Source organism: Raphanus sativus, chromosome 9, assembly GCF_000801105.2.
Source record: "Raphanus sativus cultivar WK10039 chromosome 9, ASM80110v3, whole genome shotgun sequence".
Taxonomy (NCBI): domain Eukaryota; kingdom Viridiplantae; phylum Streptophyta; class Magnoliopsida; order Brassicales; family Brassicaceae; genus Raphanus; species Raphanus sativus.
The window spans coordinates 32,195,716-32,210,976 of record NC_079519.1 but is presented as its reverse complement, the minus strand read 5'-3'; the positions used below and the strand labels follow the sequence as shown (position 1 = coordinate 32,210,976).

Genomic DNA, 15,261 nt, shown 5'->3' with positions numbered 1-15,261 from the left:
AACAATTATCCACAAAGATGTATTATAGTAAATTAGTAAAATAAATACTTTGAGATACTTTTTTCCACATCTCAACCGATAAAATTGTTTTTAGGAACACAAAATACAATGGCGGACAAGCTTACACGTGATGCGAAGAATTCTTCTTCAGCTATATTATATGTCGATTCTCTACATCCGCCTTGGTTATCTGAACCAAAGATTTCTTAGGCTATTAGTTAATTGTTGTTAAAAAAAATTGCCCTTAGGGATGGACATACGGTGAAATGTCCTTGTTCCAAAGAAACCTACTATTTTAGTACTTGCGATTTGAGCCATAGACCTAACATGTTACTGGTTCGATCAATCATAGTCAGAAAGGCGAAGGGCACACATAAGAAACGCATAATTCCCATATATAAGCCAAATTGTGGAACATGAGAATGATAGAGAAGTTTGTCATCTCATCATTATCAATTAGCAGTGGACTACCAGTAAACCGCCCAATAACTTAAAAAGGTTCAATAACAGAAACAAATGAAAAAGCCTTGTTCTATGGAAGACGTCGTTTTCTCTGATCAGACAACTTGAGAAAAAGTACTAACTAAGCCACTGTGCCACCATAGTGTGCTCGTGTTACAAAAGCGACCAAACCTATTCTGGTCTTGTACAATAAACATATATAGACGGGCCACCATAGTGTGCTCGTGTTACACCGTAGACAATATATACAATTTGTGACATAATTGACATTATTATAATGCAGACCTGAAACTTGAAACCCAAACTAATTTTCCGTGGTGACTGTTTTCTCTTCTTAGAGTATCATATCCAATGGTTTAGTCCGCCTGATCTCTGGTTTTGGAATTGGTCTAGCCGGTTTGAAAACCTATACTAATGAAGCGTATAATTATTAGGATTATTTATTCAATATTTGTTTAACTGTGTAGTAGATCTCTTATAGTAGCTTTGTAATTCGGATAAGCAGAGAACTAGGTCCAGAACGGTCCAACGATATCCGATTTAGGCAGTACGATTTTATTAGGGGAGAACAAGTCCAATAGATAAATTTATCACCAAATTTTCAGTAGGCTCCAACTCTAGACCGAACCGGAGAGACTTTTTCAATTTGATTTACAAAGACTATGTAAGCAGACAACACAAACTGTCCCAAACTTTGTTTCCCAACAAATGCAACTATGGCCCTTACCCCAAGTCCAACCACAACTGGGCACATTTACATGCATGCGAATCATATGACATAGTCATCCTATTCAATTATGTTTTGATTCCTAAGGTTCTCAAAAAAGTTTAAGACTAAATTTAATGTTTAGGGTATTATAAAGTTATTTAAGAAGAAAAAGAAAACAATTTTTTCTTTGTAAAAATTTTTTTTAACTCGGATCTATTATAAATACAGACCTAATTTCTGGGTATAGAAGGTATAATCCACAACATACCTTCTCCTGGATATTCAAACGGATGGATCTATAGCCGTGGTGAGAAGAACAATGTAGATTAGTTTTTTGCAATAGAAAAATCGAATCCAGAATGTGTTTGCATACAGGACCCGTTCACTACCACTGGACCACGATGTCCCGCCCAAAAACAACTTTTTTCTCGTTAACTTCTGCTGCGTAAGACAGAATTGTATTTTGAACTTAAACTTGGATCGATGTAATATTTTAAACTATTCTTTTAGCGGGTTGAACTAATTACCAATATGTAGGATTATATATATAACTGAAAGTTTGTCAAACAACATAACAAAAAAAAACATAACAAAAAAGAAAAATGGAAAGATGGGTGTGGCATACAAGTGCATCTGGACGCATCGAGGCGAGAGCATTTGTATAAACCGAATGTATTGTTTGTTTTATTTGAATACGGTGGGCGAGAAGAACAAAAAGATGATCAGGTAATGAATGAAACTTGGGAATCATGCAAAGCCACACCTCCTTCACCACATTCTTACGTGTCTTCTTCTCTTCATCCCAAATCTCCTTTTTACTACTATATTTTTTTCAATCCCATTTATATATATCTTGTGTTACAATATCAAATTATATATATATCTCATCTACCCTCTGTGATCTCTTAGAATTTGTAGTTTCAAATCATATCAATCGATATGGCGAATGTAGACAGGCGTGTGCATGTTGACCCAAATGACAAGCGAATTCATCTTCAGCCGCAGTATGAAGGTGATGTCGGTTATGGTTATGGTTATGGTGGTCGTGCTGATTACAAGAGTAGCGGCCCCTCCAGTAACCAAGTACTTTTGTGTTCTCTTTAACTTCTTTTTCTTGCAATTTTAAATAATGTCAAAAATCATGAGTTTTGAACTTCAACTTCGTTAGTCCATACTTCCTAGATTCATTTTAACTATCGTTTCATTTTAATTATCGTTCTAAGTTTATATACACAGATTAAAAAAATATATGACTTTTTATATTTGCAAGATAAAACACAATTACATATACATTTAACCACATTTAAACCAATAAAAAATAAAATGAAGAATCTACTTAATAAAACTCAAAAATGACACTTATTTCAAAACTAAATTTCCCGCAATTAAATCGAAACGGATGGAATATTATTTTCAAGTCATGGGATTCCTAAACAAGATATGCAAAAATGTCAATTAAAAATATAATTTAAATTAGAGTTTCCACGACAGCACCATTTACATGTGTATGCATGCATGTATATATTAGGATCATATATCCAGATGGTCATTGTTTTGATTTATTACAGTTTTGAGTATTGACATTAAAAAGGGTCTAAACAAACAACTAAATAAATAAACTCGCAGGTCGTGGCACTTATAGTAGGCGTTCCAGTTGGCGGCTCACTGCTAGCCCTGGCTGGACTCACTCTAGCCGGCTCAGTGATAGGTTTGATGCTCTCCGTTCCGCTCTTCCTCCTCTTCAGTCCCGTGATTGTGCCGGCAGCTATCACCATCGGGCTAGCTGTGACCGCAATCTTGGCTTCTGGGTTGTTTGGTTTGACCGGTTTAAGCTCGGTCTCATGGGTCCTAAACTACCTCCGTGGGACGAGTGACACAGTGCCGGAGCAATTTGACTATGCTAAGAGGCGTATGGCTGACGCTGTAAGCTATGCTGGGCAGAAGGGAAAAGACATGGGTCAGTATGTGCAGGATAAGGCCCATGAAGCACATGATACTAGTCTGACCACTGAGGCCAATGAGCCGGGCAAAACAAGGAGGCACACATAAAACTGCGGGTTTCTCTTGGAAAGTCGATTATGTAATTTTACTTATCGTGTCTCAGTTTGTTCCTTCTAGAATCTTTTGTCAATATGTATGTGTACGTTCGTTTTGTCATGTCCAAATAAGAACAGCTGTGACTGAAATAAGAACGAAATAAACCTGTTAGTCTTTTTTTTGGATAACGAATGTCTATATAGAAAACTATTAGTCTAATGAAAATCTATAGACAAAGAAAAGAACTCAAGTTCTAACAAGTATAGATCCATGAAAAAGAAACACATATAATAATCACTAGATTTTGATCCGCGCTTCAAAAGCGCGGGTTTTATTTTATTATAAATAAAGTTTAATATGAATTAATTTTTTAGGATTGTTGTACATTACTATGTTACAAAAATACGAAAAAAGAAAATTTGTTTAAAATTATACAATTTATGAATTAATTTATTTGAAATTTTCTATGTACATTTTTATATAATTCTCAGTTTTTAGCTTAGGCATTTACTCGAATCTAAAAAAAACAAAATCCGATCAGATCCGGGTCAAGAGAAATGTACATAATGGGTAATTTTGTTGGACCGGCTGATCTTGGTTCGGTACGGACCTACCCAGATCCGATCAGATATCCAAAGTACATAAAAACGTTTTGTACATATTAGGTAATTTGGGTGTTTCAGATATGTTTTCAGTATTACGTATATTATTTTTTGTTTGGGTTTGAGTTTACAGTTATACTTTCAGGTTTCAGATAAAACTAAAAAGAATTTAAATATATATTTCGGGTGTTCCGATAAAATTTTAAATATATTTAGGTTCTTCAGGTTATATTTAAGTATTTCAGATTTTATTGGGTATTTGAATATATTTTGTTTTTTTTTTTGGTTTTCAGATATTTTTCCACTTTCAAACTATTTTTCAGATTTTCAGATATTTCTAATATTTTTAAATCTTAAATATCTTAACCGTCCTAAACATACTATGTACCCAAATATTACATGTATTCTATCCGGACATGAAAAAAACCGACCTAAAGCCAAACTCAAAAATTTCAAATATCTATTTGGGTCTGAATATTAGGACCTAAAGTACTCAGATAGAAAGGAATCGATCTGAATACCTGAATACCTAGACCTACTCTCTCATTATATTTGTGTATCTTTCATAAGTATTACATTTGTTAAATTGTTATGGCTTAAGGTTTATATCTTAAATATTTTTTTATTATAATACCTTTTACAAAAAATTAAGTTGAGGTAATATATATATATATATACATATATATATATATATTTGTTAAAATATGATTTGCAAAATCTTTTTTTATAAAATTTGATTTTGTAAATACTTGAAATTATATAATGTAAGATGACATGATAATGTTTAATGATATATGCTAACTTAAGGTTGGGCAAAAAACCCGGATCCGAAAAACCGAGCCGAACCCGATCCGAAAAAGTAGTACCGAATCCGAACCAAAATTTATTAAATATCTGAATGGGTTCAAAATTCTGGTATTTATAGAACCAAAATCGAACTGAACCAAAATATTTTGGGTATCCGAATGTATCCAAAATAGATATACATACCTAAATATATTAATTATTTTTAGATTTAATGTATATTAAAAATATCTAAAATATATAAAATACTTTTTATTTTTCCAAAATATTAGAAAATATATATAAATAGTCAAAAAGTAAATGTCCAAAATGGCTAAACTATACTAAAAAAAACCAAAAATACTTAAACAATCTATTGATTCTCTATCCAAATGTTCAAACCAAACTAATTTATATGTTAAGTTTAGGTATTTTGACATTTGTTATTCAAATTTATTTATAATATATGATTTTATTTATAAATTTTGAGAAATTTAAAGTACATAATGAATTTTAAAATTTTAAAAATAATTTAAATGGGTTATTCGAACCCGAACCGAAGCCGAACCAAACCCGAACCAAAATTTAGAAATACCCGAATAAGGCTGAAATCTTTGACCCTAAAACCCAAAATCCGAATTGATTCGAACTGAATCCGAATAGGTACCCGATGCTCACCCCTATGCTAACTAATTTTAATAATTAATATCTAAATACTGTAGATGATGATCATAAAATATAGTGTATAACATTAAAATAAAGGTAATAATAATTGTTTTTTAAAATAAAATTTTGAACAATGTTTTTACTTGGATGATTGAATTATTAGATGGTCCATCATGAAAAAACTATATATATATATATATATATTGTACTTGATCGGGTATATACTTCGTTTTAATCAAAAAGTATAAACAATTAACAATGAAATAGTCTATATTGTATTTGATCGGATATGAGTTCCATAATTTGATTCCCTCAGTTTAAGGTAACAATATTAATTGATACTATTATTATAAATAAATAAAAGTAAGGATATATGAAAACATAATGTTAGTTAATGAAAGAGTCCAAACAATTTGTATAAGTAGATTTTTTAAGAATGCTTCTCTTTTAATAGTATAGATGTTCGAGTCTAACAGTTGAACAGAACTTGGCGGATTGGTGATAGATACATAAGCGGTTAACATAATGCTAGATGGCTTTAATACGGTATAATTATTAGCAAGATTATTATTATTATTATAGGGTCGTTGATTGAAATAATATATCGGTTCGTGACTTATTATTTACACATTCAATGCTCGCAACAAATTAAAGAAGATCATGTGTTTCTTGCAGTTAATCTACCTGCTGATCTAAAATAAGAGAGTTAATCAGATCATTCCTTTAGCCAAGGCACAATTTCTCTCGTAGTAGTGTGTCATGGACCACTTCTTGTAAATGGTTCTCGCCAAAACAATTTATCATTAGAGCATTTTGACCAACTTTAAATTCGTTACCTTTTATTTTTCTTTGAATGTTCCATCTATACATGAAGATCACGTCTCTACCAAGTTACCGTTCTTTGACAGCAAAAGAACATGAATATAACTTCTCAAACACATTAACTTTAGTTCGATAAATAATTGTAGAAGCTGGATTTAACTCTTTTACAAAGTACACTTGCAGAATCATATATTCTTTAAAATGTTCTTCCACAATAGAAGTCCCAACCTATTCCTCATTTCACCAGTTTTTAAAATTATGATTTGTTATCAATTTATTTATAAACTTATCAACAATCTTCTTACTCGATTACTGAAATTTACCACTCCATGAGCATGTGTGCTTTCCAACAAAAAAAAATCTCGCAACAAGAGACTCAGGCTGATGTATTTGTAGGAGGAGGATTACATCCCTCCAAGGGCCCGATGAATAGCGAGATATGGCCTAGTGACCGAAGATAGGAAGCAAGGACAGTGAGTCGACGAGAAGGCCTAAAAGGGGTTAATTTAGTAAATATGTCGACTAAATGACAAAAGGCCCGTTAAGCCGGCGAGTCGACTTAAAGCCCATCCGAATCAAGGGAAATTAGGGCGAACGTCGAGAAGCCGCTTATAAAAGGAAGGGAGGAAGCAGCGTGAAAGGGATCCACACTTTTACACACTCACAAGCGGCTAGATCTAGGGTTTTACTCCTCTCTATCCGCTATCTTGTATTGTTTCTTGTCTAGCTCTTCGAGCTTCGCTTTGTCTTTCTCTTTACACTTACTCCGTAACTAGTTCCTGACCTCTTCATCTATAAAACGTCTTTGTTAGACCCACAGACGAGTTCTTCGTCTTCTCTTTACTAGTTTCGACCGAACTCGGTTCTAACAGTTGGCGCCCACCGTGGGGCTAGCAAAGTAACGTTAGCAAAGATGAGTCAGAACCCCGAAGGTTCCACTTCCGGCGACGAGCACGACGCGCCGGGTCTAACCCCAGTCACGGCTATCCCGATAGCCCCCGCCTTTGTCGATACCATCATGGAGCGCTTCGCCCGGCAAGACGCCGCCCAAAAAGTAGCTACCGAGCAAATCGCCGCAATCGCAGCACTACTCGCTCCTCTCGCCGGTGCACCAGACGCAGCCACCGACACCATCCGCAGGCAACTATTCGCAAGTGACGTAGCTGCTAACCCAACAAGTCACGGCGTTCCTCCCAGTACTCTCAACCCAGACGCCGCGCCTTTCACCCCTGCGAACCCAGATCTACAGATGGTACGCGAAGTAGCAGCACTCAAACAGTCACTCCTAGACATCAACTCCAAGATACACTGCGTCACCACCTCCGCACCGCAGATAGAGCGTGTTCTGGCGAACACCCTCCGAACACCATTCTCCCCGGCGATAACCGGCGTCAGACTACGACACATCGAGAAGCTCCGACTACCGACGTACGAAGGTCTCACCGACCCGACGACTCACATCACGTCTTTCAACATCGCAGTGCGCCGTGCAAACTTCTCCGACGAAGAACGCGACGCCGGCTACTGTCAACTTTTTGTTGAAAGCTTGAAAGGACCGGCCCTTACTTGGTTCACAGGCCTAGCTGAGAACTCTATTAAAGACTTCCATGACCTGTCGTCCGCTTTCCTGAAGAACTACATCATGTTCACTCAAGAAGACGCGACGGTGTCTGATCTTTTCAACCTTGCTCAAGGAAAAGACCAAAGCCTGCGCAACTTCATGGAGAAGTTCAAAGCCATAGTCTCGAAGGTCGTCTTACCCGACAGCGTCGCGGTCGCCGCGCTTAAAAACACGTTGTATGTCCATTCGGTTTTCCGTGATGACCTCTACAGGAACCCCACGACGTCTCTTTCCGACGCCATCGCGCGTTCCCATAACTTTATCCGCATGGAAGAAGATACAAAGGCCCTGATAGGCAAACTAAACGCGTCTAAAGCTGTAACAGCCGACAAAACCGGCTCGAAGAACGCGGATAGTCGACATGAGCCACGACAACACTCATCAGGCGACCGAGCAGCCCCAAAGAAGAATTTCGTGTACGCTGTTGACGAAGAGAACTCACCGGCGTCAACGACTGTTGTGCGCGAGAAAGGTTGGAACGTTTACAACCGCGAAACCGACGGAAAACCGCCGGATTCCTCCGCAGCAGTGAGCTCTCGGCCTCCGGGAGCCGAGAAATGGTGCGATTACCACAACGCTAAGTCACATAACACCAGGGAATGTAAGACGCTCTTCGAGCAATTTCTTTCCTCTGTCGAGAATGGCAAACTCGAAATCGAGCCCCCGAAACCTAGGGCCCGAGGACCGGCGAGCTGGAGCAAAAACAAAGACAAAAAAACCAGCAAGTCGCAAGGCAAAGCTCCTCAGCAAGAGAGACGAGCAACGCCCGAAGAAGCAGCTCCAGCATCCCCGGAAAAGGGTAACTCGTCTAGCGACGAGGAATCGCCGCGAAACCGGCGCCGCGTCGAGACTGTCTTCACAAGGCCCGCCAAAAGCACCGGCGATCATGAACTTCCGAGAGCGAGAAGACGCATCAACGTCGTCCTGACGCAACTGGAACCTCCAAGCGACGAACCTGAACAAGTTCCTCCTCCAGACCTGCGCGCTCAGCTGAGCCGCCCGTCACTTGGCGACCTACGGAACACCCTCAAGCGGAAGGAGAAACCAGCGGCAGATGCGGTCAGTCATGTCCCCGATCTCCGCGAGAAGATCAACTCCTCCAAGACTCGCCGACTGGATACCCCAAGTCCCATGAATCCCCGCCCCGTGGATCTCCGAGAAAAGCTCAATTCCAGGAAACCAGATTTGCGAAGCCAGCTCGATCGCCCCCTGTACTCCGATCTACGACAAAAGCTCGACACCTCTAGAACTCAGCATCCCACCCAAGAAAAAGACACTGTCATCAACGTTATTATGGGAGGATCCCCGCCCTGCGGTGATTCCGTCAGGTCCATTAAAGACTACCGTCGTCAGGCAACTTCCTCGCGTAAGTGGCCGACAAAACCTGAGAACGATCATCAAATCACTTTCTCGCCTGACGACGCCCTTGGCATCCACATGCCACACAACGACCCCCTCCTCGTTGAACTTGGAATTGGCGACTGTCAGGTTACCAAAATTCTCATCGACACTGGAAGCTCTGTCGATTTGATCTTTCGAGACACACTCGACAAGATGGGCGTCGATACGGAAAGTATGAAACCGTCATCCCGCTCCCTCACAGGCTTCAACGGTTCCTCCGAGGCCATGATCGGCACAATCCGCCTTCCAGTGTACGCATGTGGCACGACACGAACCGTGAAGTTCTCGGTCGTCGACTCTAAAGCCCCCTATAACGCGATCCTAGGCACCCCTTGGCTGCATTCGATGCGAGCAATCCCATCGACTTATCACCAATGCGTCAAGTTCCCGGGACCAGACGGCAAAATCCGAACGCTACGGGGCGATCAGCAAGCCGCTAGAGACATGTTAATCGCAACCATCAAACTTCAGCGACAAACCTCGCATGTTAACACCGTCTCAAACCCCTTACAGAAGGCGTTTCCCCAGCAAGAGGAGGTCATCGATATATCCCTCGACGTTGCTGACCCTAGTAAGGTGATCCGCATCGGAGCATCCCTACCGGACAATATGCAGCAGCAACTCACCGAGTTTCTCCGTCAGAACGTCTCCACCTTCGCCTGGACCACATCCGACATGAAAGGGATCGATCCAGCAATCACCTCTCATGAGTTAAACGTTGACCCCACCTTTAAGCCTATCCGTCAAAAGCGCCGAAAACTAGGACCCGAACGATCCAAGGCAGTCAACGACGAGGTGGACCGACTGCTCGCCGCCGACTCAATCATGGAAGTCAAGTACCCCGACTGGCTCGCTAACCCTGTCGTCGTCAAAAAGAAAAACGGAAAGTGGCGAGTCTGCGTCGACTTCACGGATCTGAACAAGGCGTGCCCAAAAGATAGCTTCCCCCTCCCACACATCGACCGTCTCGTCGAGGCGACTGCCGGAAATGCCCTCTTGACATTCATGGACGCATTCTCTGGCTACAACCAAATAATGATGCATCCTGACGACCGCGAGAAGACGGCGTTCATAACAGATCGAGGAACCTACTGCTACAAAGTAATGCCCTTCGGCCTTAAAAACGCGGGAGCCACCTACCAGCGCCTTGTCAACCGCATGTTCGCCGACAAGCTAGGTTCGACGATGGAAGTATACATCGATGACATGCTGGTCAAGTCGCTCCGAGCTGAGGATCATCTCACGCACCTCAAAGACTGCTTCACAACACTCAACGAGTACGGCATGAAACTGAACCCGGCTAAATGCACGTTCGGTGTTATGTCCGGCGAATTTCTCGGATATATCGTCACTCAGAGGGGTATTGAAGCTAATCCCAAACAGATATCGGCGATCCTCGATCTTCCAAGCCCCAAGAACAGCCGAGAAGTGCAACGCCTCACTGGCCGAATAGCAGCGCTCAACAGGTTCATCTCGCGATCTACTGATAAATGCCTTCCCTTCTTTGAATTGTTGCGAGGAAACAAACGATTCATTTGGGACGAAAAATGCGAAGAGGCCTTTGGCCAACTTAAGCAATATCTGACTACTCCTCCAGTACTCTCGAAACCAGAAGCGGGAGACATTCTCACCCTCTATATTGCCGTCACGCCTATCGCCGTTAGCAGCGTTCTCATACGCGAAGATCGGGGGGAGCAAAAACCGATCTTCTACACGAGCAAACGCATGACGGAAGCCGAAACCCGCTATCCCACCCTCGAGAAAATGGCGCTTGCAGTGGTTCACTCGGCGAGGAAACTCCGCCCGTACTTTCAGTCTCACACGGTTGAAGTCCTCTCCAATCAGCCCCTCCGCACAATCATGCAGAACGCTAACCACTCTCAGCGGCTAACGAAATGGGCGATGGAGCTCAGCGAGCATGACATCGTATACAAGAACCGAACAGCAGCCAAGTCTCAGGTCCTCGCTGATTTCTTGATCGAACTCACACCCGAACTCGAGCAGGATCTGGCCGTGTCATCTCGCAATTGGATTCTACACGTCGACGGCTCCTCAACCAATAAAGGATCCGGCGCCGGCGTTCAGCTTCAATCCCCAACCGGCGAACTGATAAGACAGTCTTTCAGCTTCGGCTTTCCCGCTTCCTACAACGAGGCTGAGTACGAGTCCCTCCTCGCAGGGTTACGCCTCGCCAAGACCGTCAGAGCCAAACGCCTCAGCGCCTATTGCGACTCTCAGCTCGTCGCCAGTCAATATAACGGCGAGTACGATGCGCACAACGCAAGAATGGACGCCTATCTCAAGCTTGTTCAGGACCTCACGAAGGACTTCGAATTTTTCGAACTCACCAAAGTCCCGAGAGGAGAGAACGTCTGCGCTGATGCTCTAGCAGCCCTTGGGAGCAAGCTACACGATCAGATCAAGCGGACAATTCCCATTCATCGGATCGAGACCCCCAGCATCACGGCGCAAGACGCGAGTACCACCTCCGTCTCTGCGGTAGCGGTTGCAGCCGATATGGATATCGACTCCTCATCAGACGAAACCCCCGACTGGCGTACCGATCTGATCAACTACCTAGCACACGGCACCCTTCCCGATGATAAGTGGTTAGCGCGAAAACTGAAGGCGCGCAGTGCCCATTACGTCGTCATCGACGGCGAACTACACCGTTGGAACGCCAACAAGGTCCTCCTGAAATGCATATCAGGTGACGAAACGCGACTGGTCACGGCTGAAAATCACGAAGGCGCGGCCGGTAATCATTCTGGAGGGCGAGCTCTAGCACTTAAAGTTCGGAGTCAAGGCTTCTATTGGCCTACTCTTAACGCGGACTGCGAGTCTTACGCCAAACGCTGCGATAAGTGTCAAAGACACGCACCCACTATCCACTGTCCCACCGAGCAGCTGCGCACTCTTACAGCACCGTATCCTTTCATGCGTTGGGCAATGGATATCATCGGACCGATGCCGAACTCACGACAGAAGCGTTTCGTCCTCGTCCTCACCGATTACTTCACCAAATGGATCGAAGCAGAAGCATTCGCCAACATTACCGACAAGGAAGTTCAAAAGTTCGTCTGGCGCAACATAATCTGCCGTCACGGCCTCCCTTATGAGATCGTGACAGACAACGGATCGCAGTTCATCTCGCATCAGTTCCGCGATTTCTGCGATAAGTGGAGGATCCGCCTGAACACCGCGACACCGCGATATCCGCAGAGTAACGGCCAAGCTGAATCGTCTAACCGTACAATCATTGATGGACTGAAGAAACGACTCGATTTGAAAAAGGGTTGCTGGGCCGACGAGTTGGACGGCGTTCTCTGGTCTCACCGCACAACGCCGCGTTCCGCAACCAAGTGCACTCCATTCTCCATGGCTTACGGCGTTGAGGCGATGGCTCCCGCAGAAGTCAATGTCACCAGCCTCCGCAGGTCCCGAATGCCTCAGAATGTTGCACTCAACCAAAGTATGCTGCTTGACGCCCTTGACGCAATCGAAGAACACCGCGATCAAGCCTTGCTCCGAATCCAGAATTACCAACATCAGATTGAGAGCTACTATAACAAGAAGGTCAAGTCGCGCCCTCTTGAACAAGGCGATCTCGTTCTTCGAAAAGTCTTTGAGAATACTAAGGAGTGGAAGGCTGGCAAGCTTGGTACTAATTGGGAGGGGCCATACAGAATCACACAAGTCGTAAAACCTGGAGTTTATCGTCTAGAAACATCAACCGGCGACGCAGTTCCCCGAGCATGGAACTCCATGCATCTTAAGCGTTATTCCGCCTAGCTTCGTTGCGATCCAGCAGGCGACGAGCACGCTTCATTTACCAAACAAACGGGCAAGTGCGCTTCACGAGCCACTCTTGCCTTATTGTAAAAAAAAAAAAAAAAAAAAAAAAAAGGAAACTCGAGTAAGTGCACCCTCTGCGTCACTCTTACTCGACTCCGACGAACTACGAATGGCTTGATTCTCTTTGGAGATACGTAGGCAGCCTTAACCGGCGCAGCCATAACCTAAAAAAAAAAAAAAAAAAAATCGCTACTCGAAGGAAAGATAGGAAATTCGCGACTTGACGGCCAAACCCGCGAGTGAAACCTCTTCCGTCACGAATGCCTAAGGAATGCACGTCGTAGTAAAACACCGCGACTTGAAACAAGAATATGGCGAGAAAAATCGCACCTTGGAGAAGGAAGGAAAGGTCGCGACCTAACGAACAAAAACAGCGAGTAAAACTGCTTTCGGGAGCCATGAAACCTGCGATTAAAACCGCTATCGGCGAGTAAAAATGCTTTCAGGAAAAGGAAGAAAACGACGCGACTTGACGAGCAGGATCAGCGAGCAAAACTGCTTTTTGAAGCCGGGCTTGATCAGCTATCAGCGAGTAAAATTGCCTTCAAAAGAAGGGAGGAAACGGCGCGACTTGATGAGCAAAGTCAGCGACTAAACCTCTTTCCTTGCCCAAAGAAAAATTCGGCAGTCAAGCAACACAACAACAAGAAAGAAAAAGGAGAAAGAGCCCAAAGCAGATAAGAAGGAGATACGATAAAGACTAGAAACATCCGATAAAGCCGAAACATTCTGGGTTCTGAATAATACAACAAAGGCTCCGCAGGACCTCAAAAAACAACACATATCCAAAAGAAGACAACGGAAAACTAATGTATTTAAAACATACAACAACATGGCAACCTAGTTGGCTGGATCTTCCTTCCGTTCCGAAGGATCCTTCACCCCAGCAAGGTCCGCGACAAGCACTTTCCCGTCAACATCCGGAGGAAGAGTTGCCTTACTTGAAGCCGCATCCTTCCCGCCCGGATCCTCCTGGGTATCAATCGGATCCTCGGTCATTCCCTGTTCTGCAACCGTTGGGGCCTTACCACGCTCTTTCGCCATAATATCAAAAGAGTCGTCTGGAGATTGCATCCTCACTAAGGTTCCCGGATCGATGAAACTGTCATTCGATCCATACTTGTCAAGACCGGCAAGAACCTCTTCGCTCACAAACGTGGACGGCAGAATAAGCGGAGAAAGAGAGAGATCAGACTCCAGAATGTCACCAACCTTGAGCTTGTCCACTTCTAACTTGTACAAACCTTCCTGCACCCTGTAAAAGTCGATCAACTCCTGAGAAACGTCGTAGCCTTCCTCTTTTGCTAGCTCGAGGCACTTCCGCGTCCCGAACGCTTGACCATACAGGTTATGCGCCTCTTCAAAAGCATCACGACGAGCAGAATAATCCCTAATATTGTCGAACCGGCGCTTCGCCTTCACGACCATAGCTGTCTCAACTCTAACTCTCTCGAGTGTCACCTCGTAAACACGAGAATCCCTGAGCCTTCGCCTCTCCGAGATGAGCTTGGCGACTGCAGCGTCCCTCTCCTTTTCCAGGTCTTTCTTTTCCCTCTCCAGCGTGACTTTCTCGCGAGAAAGGGCCTTGACGGAGGATCGAGAGTTTAGCAGCTTGGTCTTCAATCCTTCAAACTTCCCACGAAGGATTTCCTTATCTTCAGCATCCTTCGCGAGAAAGCGGGAAAGCTCCGAGTCCTTCAAGCGAGCCAACTCCTCAGCGGCTCCTAGCTGCGCCTGCGTTCGTCTCAGCTCGGTTTCATACTTCTCCACCAGAAGGTTCATGCTTCCGTCACTCTGCGGTGTAAAAATAAAGGAGTAAGAAGGAATTAAAACAACCAAAGATAACTTAAGAAGCAAATCAAAATTCATCCTAAGGGAAGGGTTACCCGTTTCCTTGCATGAGCAGCCTCGATATATTCATCCTTGAAGGAAAGGTCAGCAATTGGCGGAAGATCGATAGGTCCACCTCTCACCTGACGCGTCAGTTCGGCACACTGAACCGGATTATAGATCAACGGAGTGTCCCCGTCGTACGAGAAGATCACCCGATCAGGAAAGTCCACGCGAGGCCCTCGTGTAGTGAAACTTCCCGAGGCACCCACACTGGAAGAAGGAGCACTACGCGATACGCCTACCTTCTTCTTTGAAGCCTTCTTCTGATTCACGACAGAAGGATCAGCAGCGGGAGTAAAGTCGCCTTCCCTCTCTCCCCCCGGGAAAGGATCGTCGGGGGTAGTGTCCACCACCGGAGGATCCCCTTGGCGAGAAGAATGAACCTTCTTCTGCTTCTTAGATTGCGCTCC

The 15,261-nt window shown here is 43.5% G+C and overlaps 2 protein-coding genes across 3 annotated transcripts; both read left to right on the top strand.

Annotated features, from left to right (window-relative positions):
• The first annotated feature begins 1,778 nt into the window (after positions 1-1,778).
• Positions 1,779-3,396, top strand: LOC108825857 (oleosin S2-2). 2 transcript variants are annotated; one of them, XM_018599213.2, is made up of 3 exons: positions 1,779-1,897; positions 2,081-2,254; positions 2,798-3,396. In XM_018599213.2, exons 2-3 carry the CDS (start codon positions 2,111-2,113, stop codon positions 3,218-3,220), a joined length of 567 nt encoding a protein of 188 aa, XP_018454715.1. In that variant the 5' UTR covers positions 1,779-1,897; positions 2,081-2,110; the 3' UTR covers positions 3,221-3,396. The 2 variants fall into 2 exon arrangements, with proteins under 2 accessions (XP_018454715.1, XP_018454714.1); XM_018599212.2 differs by having other exon boundaries at positions 1,784-2,254.
• Positions 3,397-6,994: 3,598 nt separating this feature from the next.
• LOC108825305 (uncharacterized) lies at positions 6,995-12,895 on the top strand. Its single transcript, XM_018598613.1, has one exon. It carries the CDS (start codon positions 6,995-6,997, stop codon positions 12,893-12,895), a length of 5,901 nt encoding a protein of 1,966 aa, XP_018454115.1.
• The last annotated feature ends 2,366 nt before the right edge of the window (positions 12,896-15,261 follow it).

Bases quoted from the DNA above. Each gene is read 5' to 3' on its own strand.
- LOC108825857 (XM_018599213.2), top strand. From the start codon at position 2,111: ATGGCGAATGTAGACAGGCGTGTGCATGTTGACCCAAATGACAAGCGA. The intron at 2,255-2,797 runs GTACTTTTGTGT...ATAAACTCGCAG, and splicing joins GCGGCCCCTCCAGTAACCAA to GTCGTGGCACTTATAGTAGG.
- LOC108825305 (XM_018598613.1), top strand. From the start codon at position 6,995: ATGAGTCAGAACCCCGAAGGTTCCACTTCCGGCGACGAGCACGACGCG.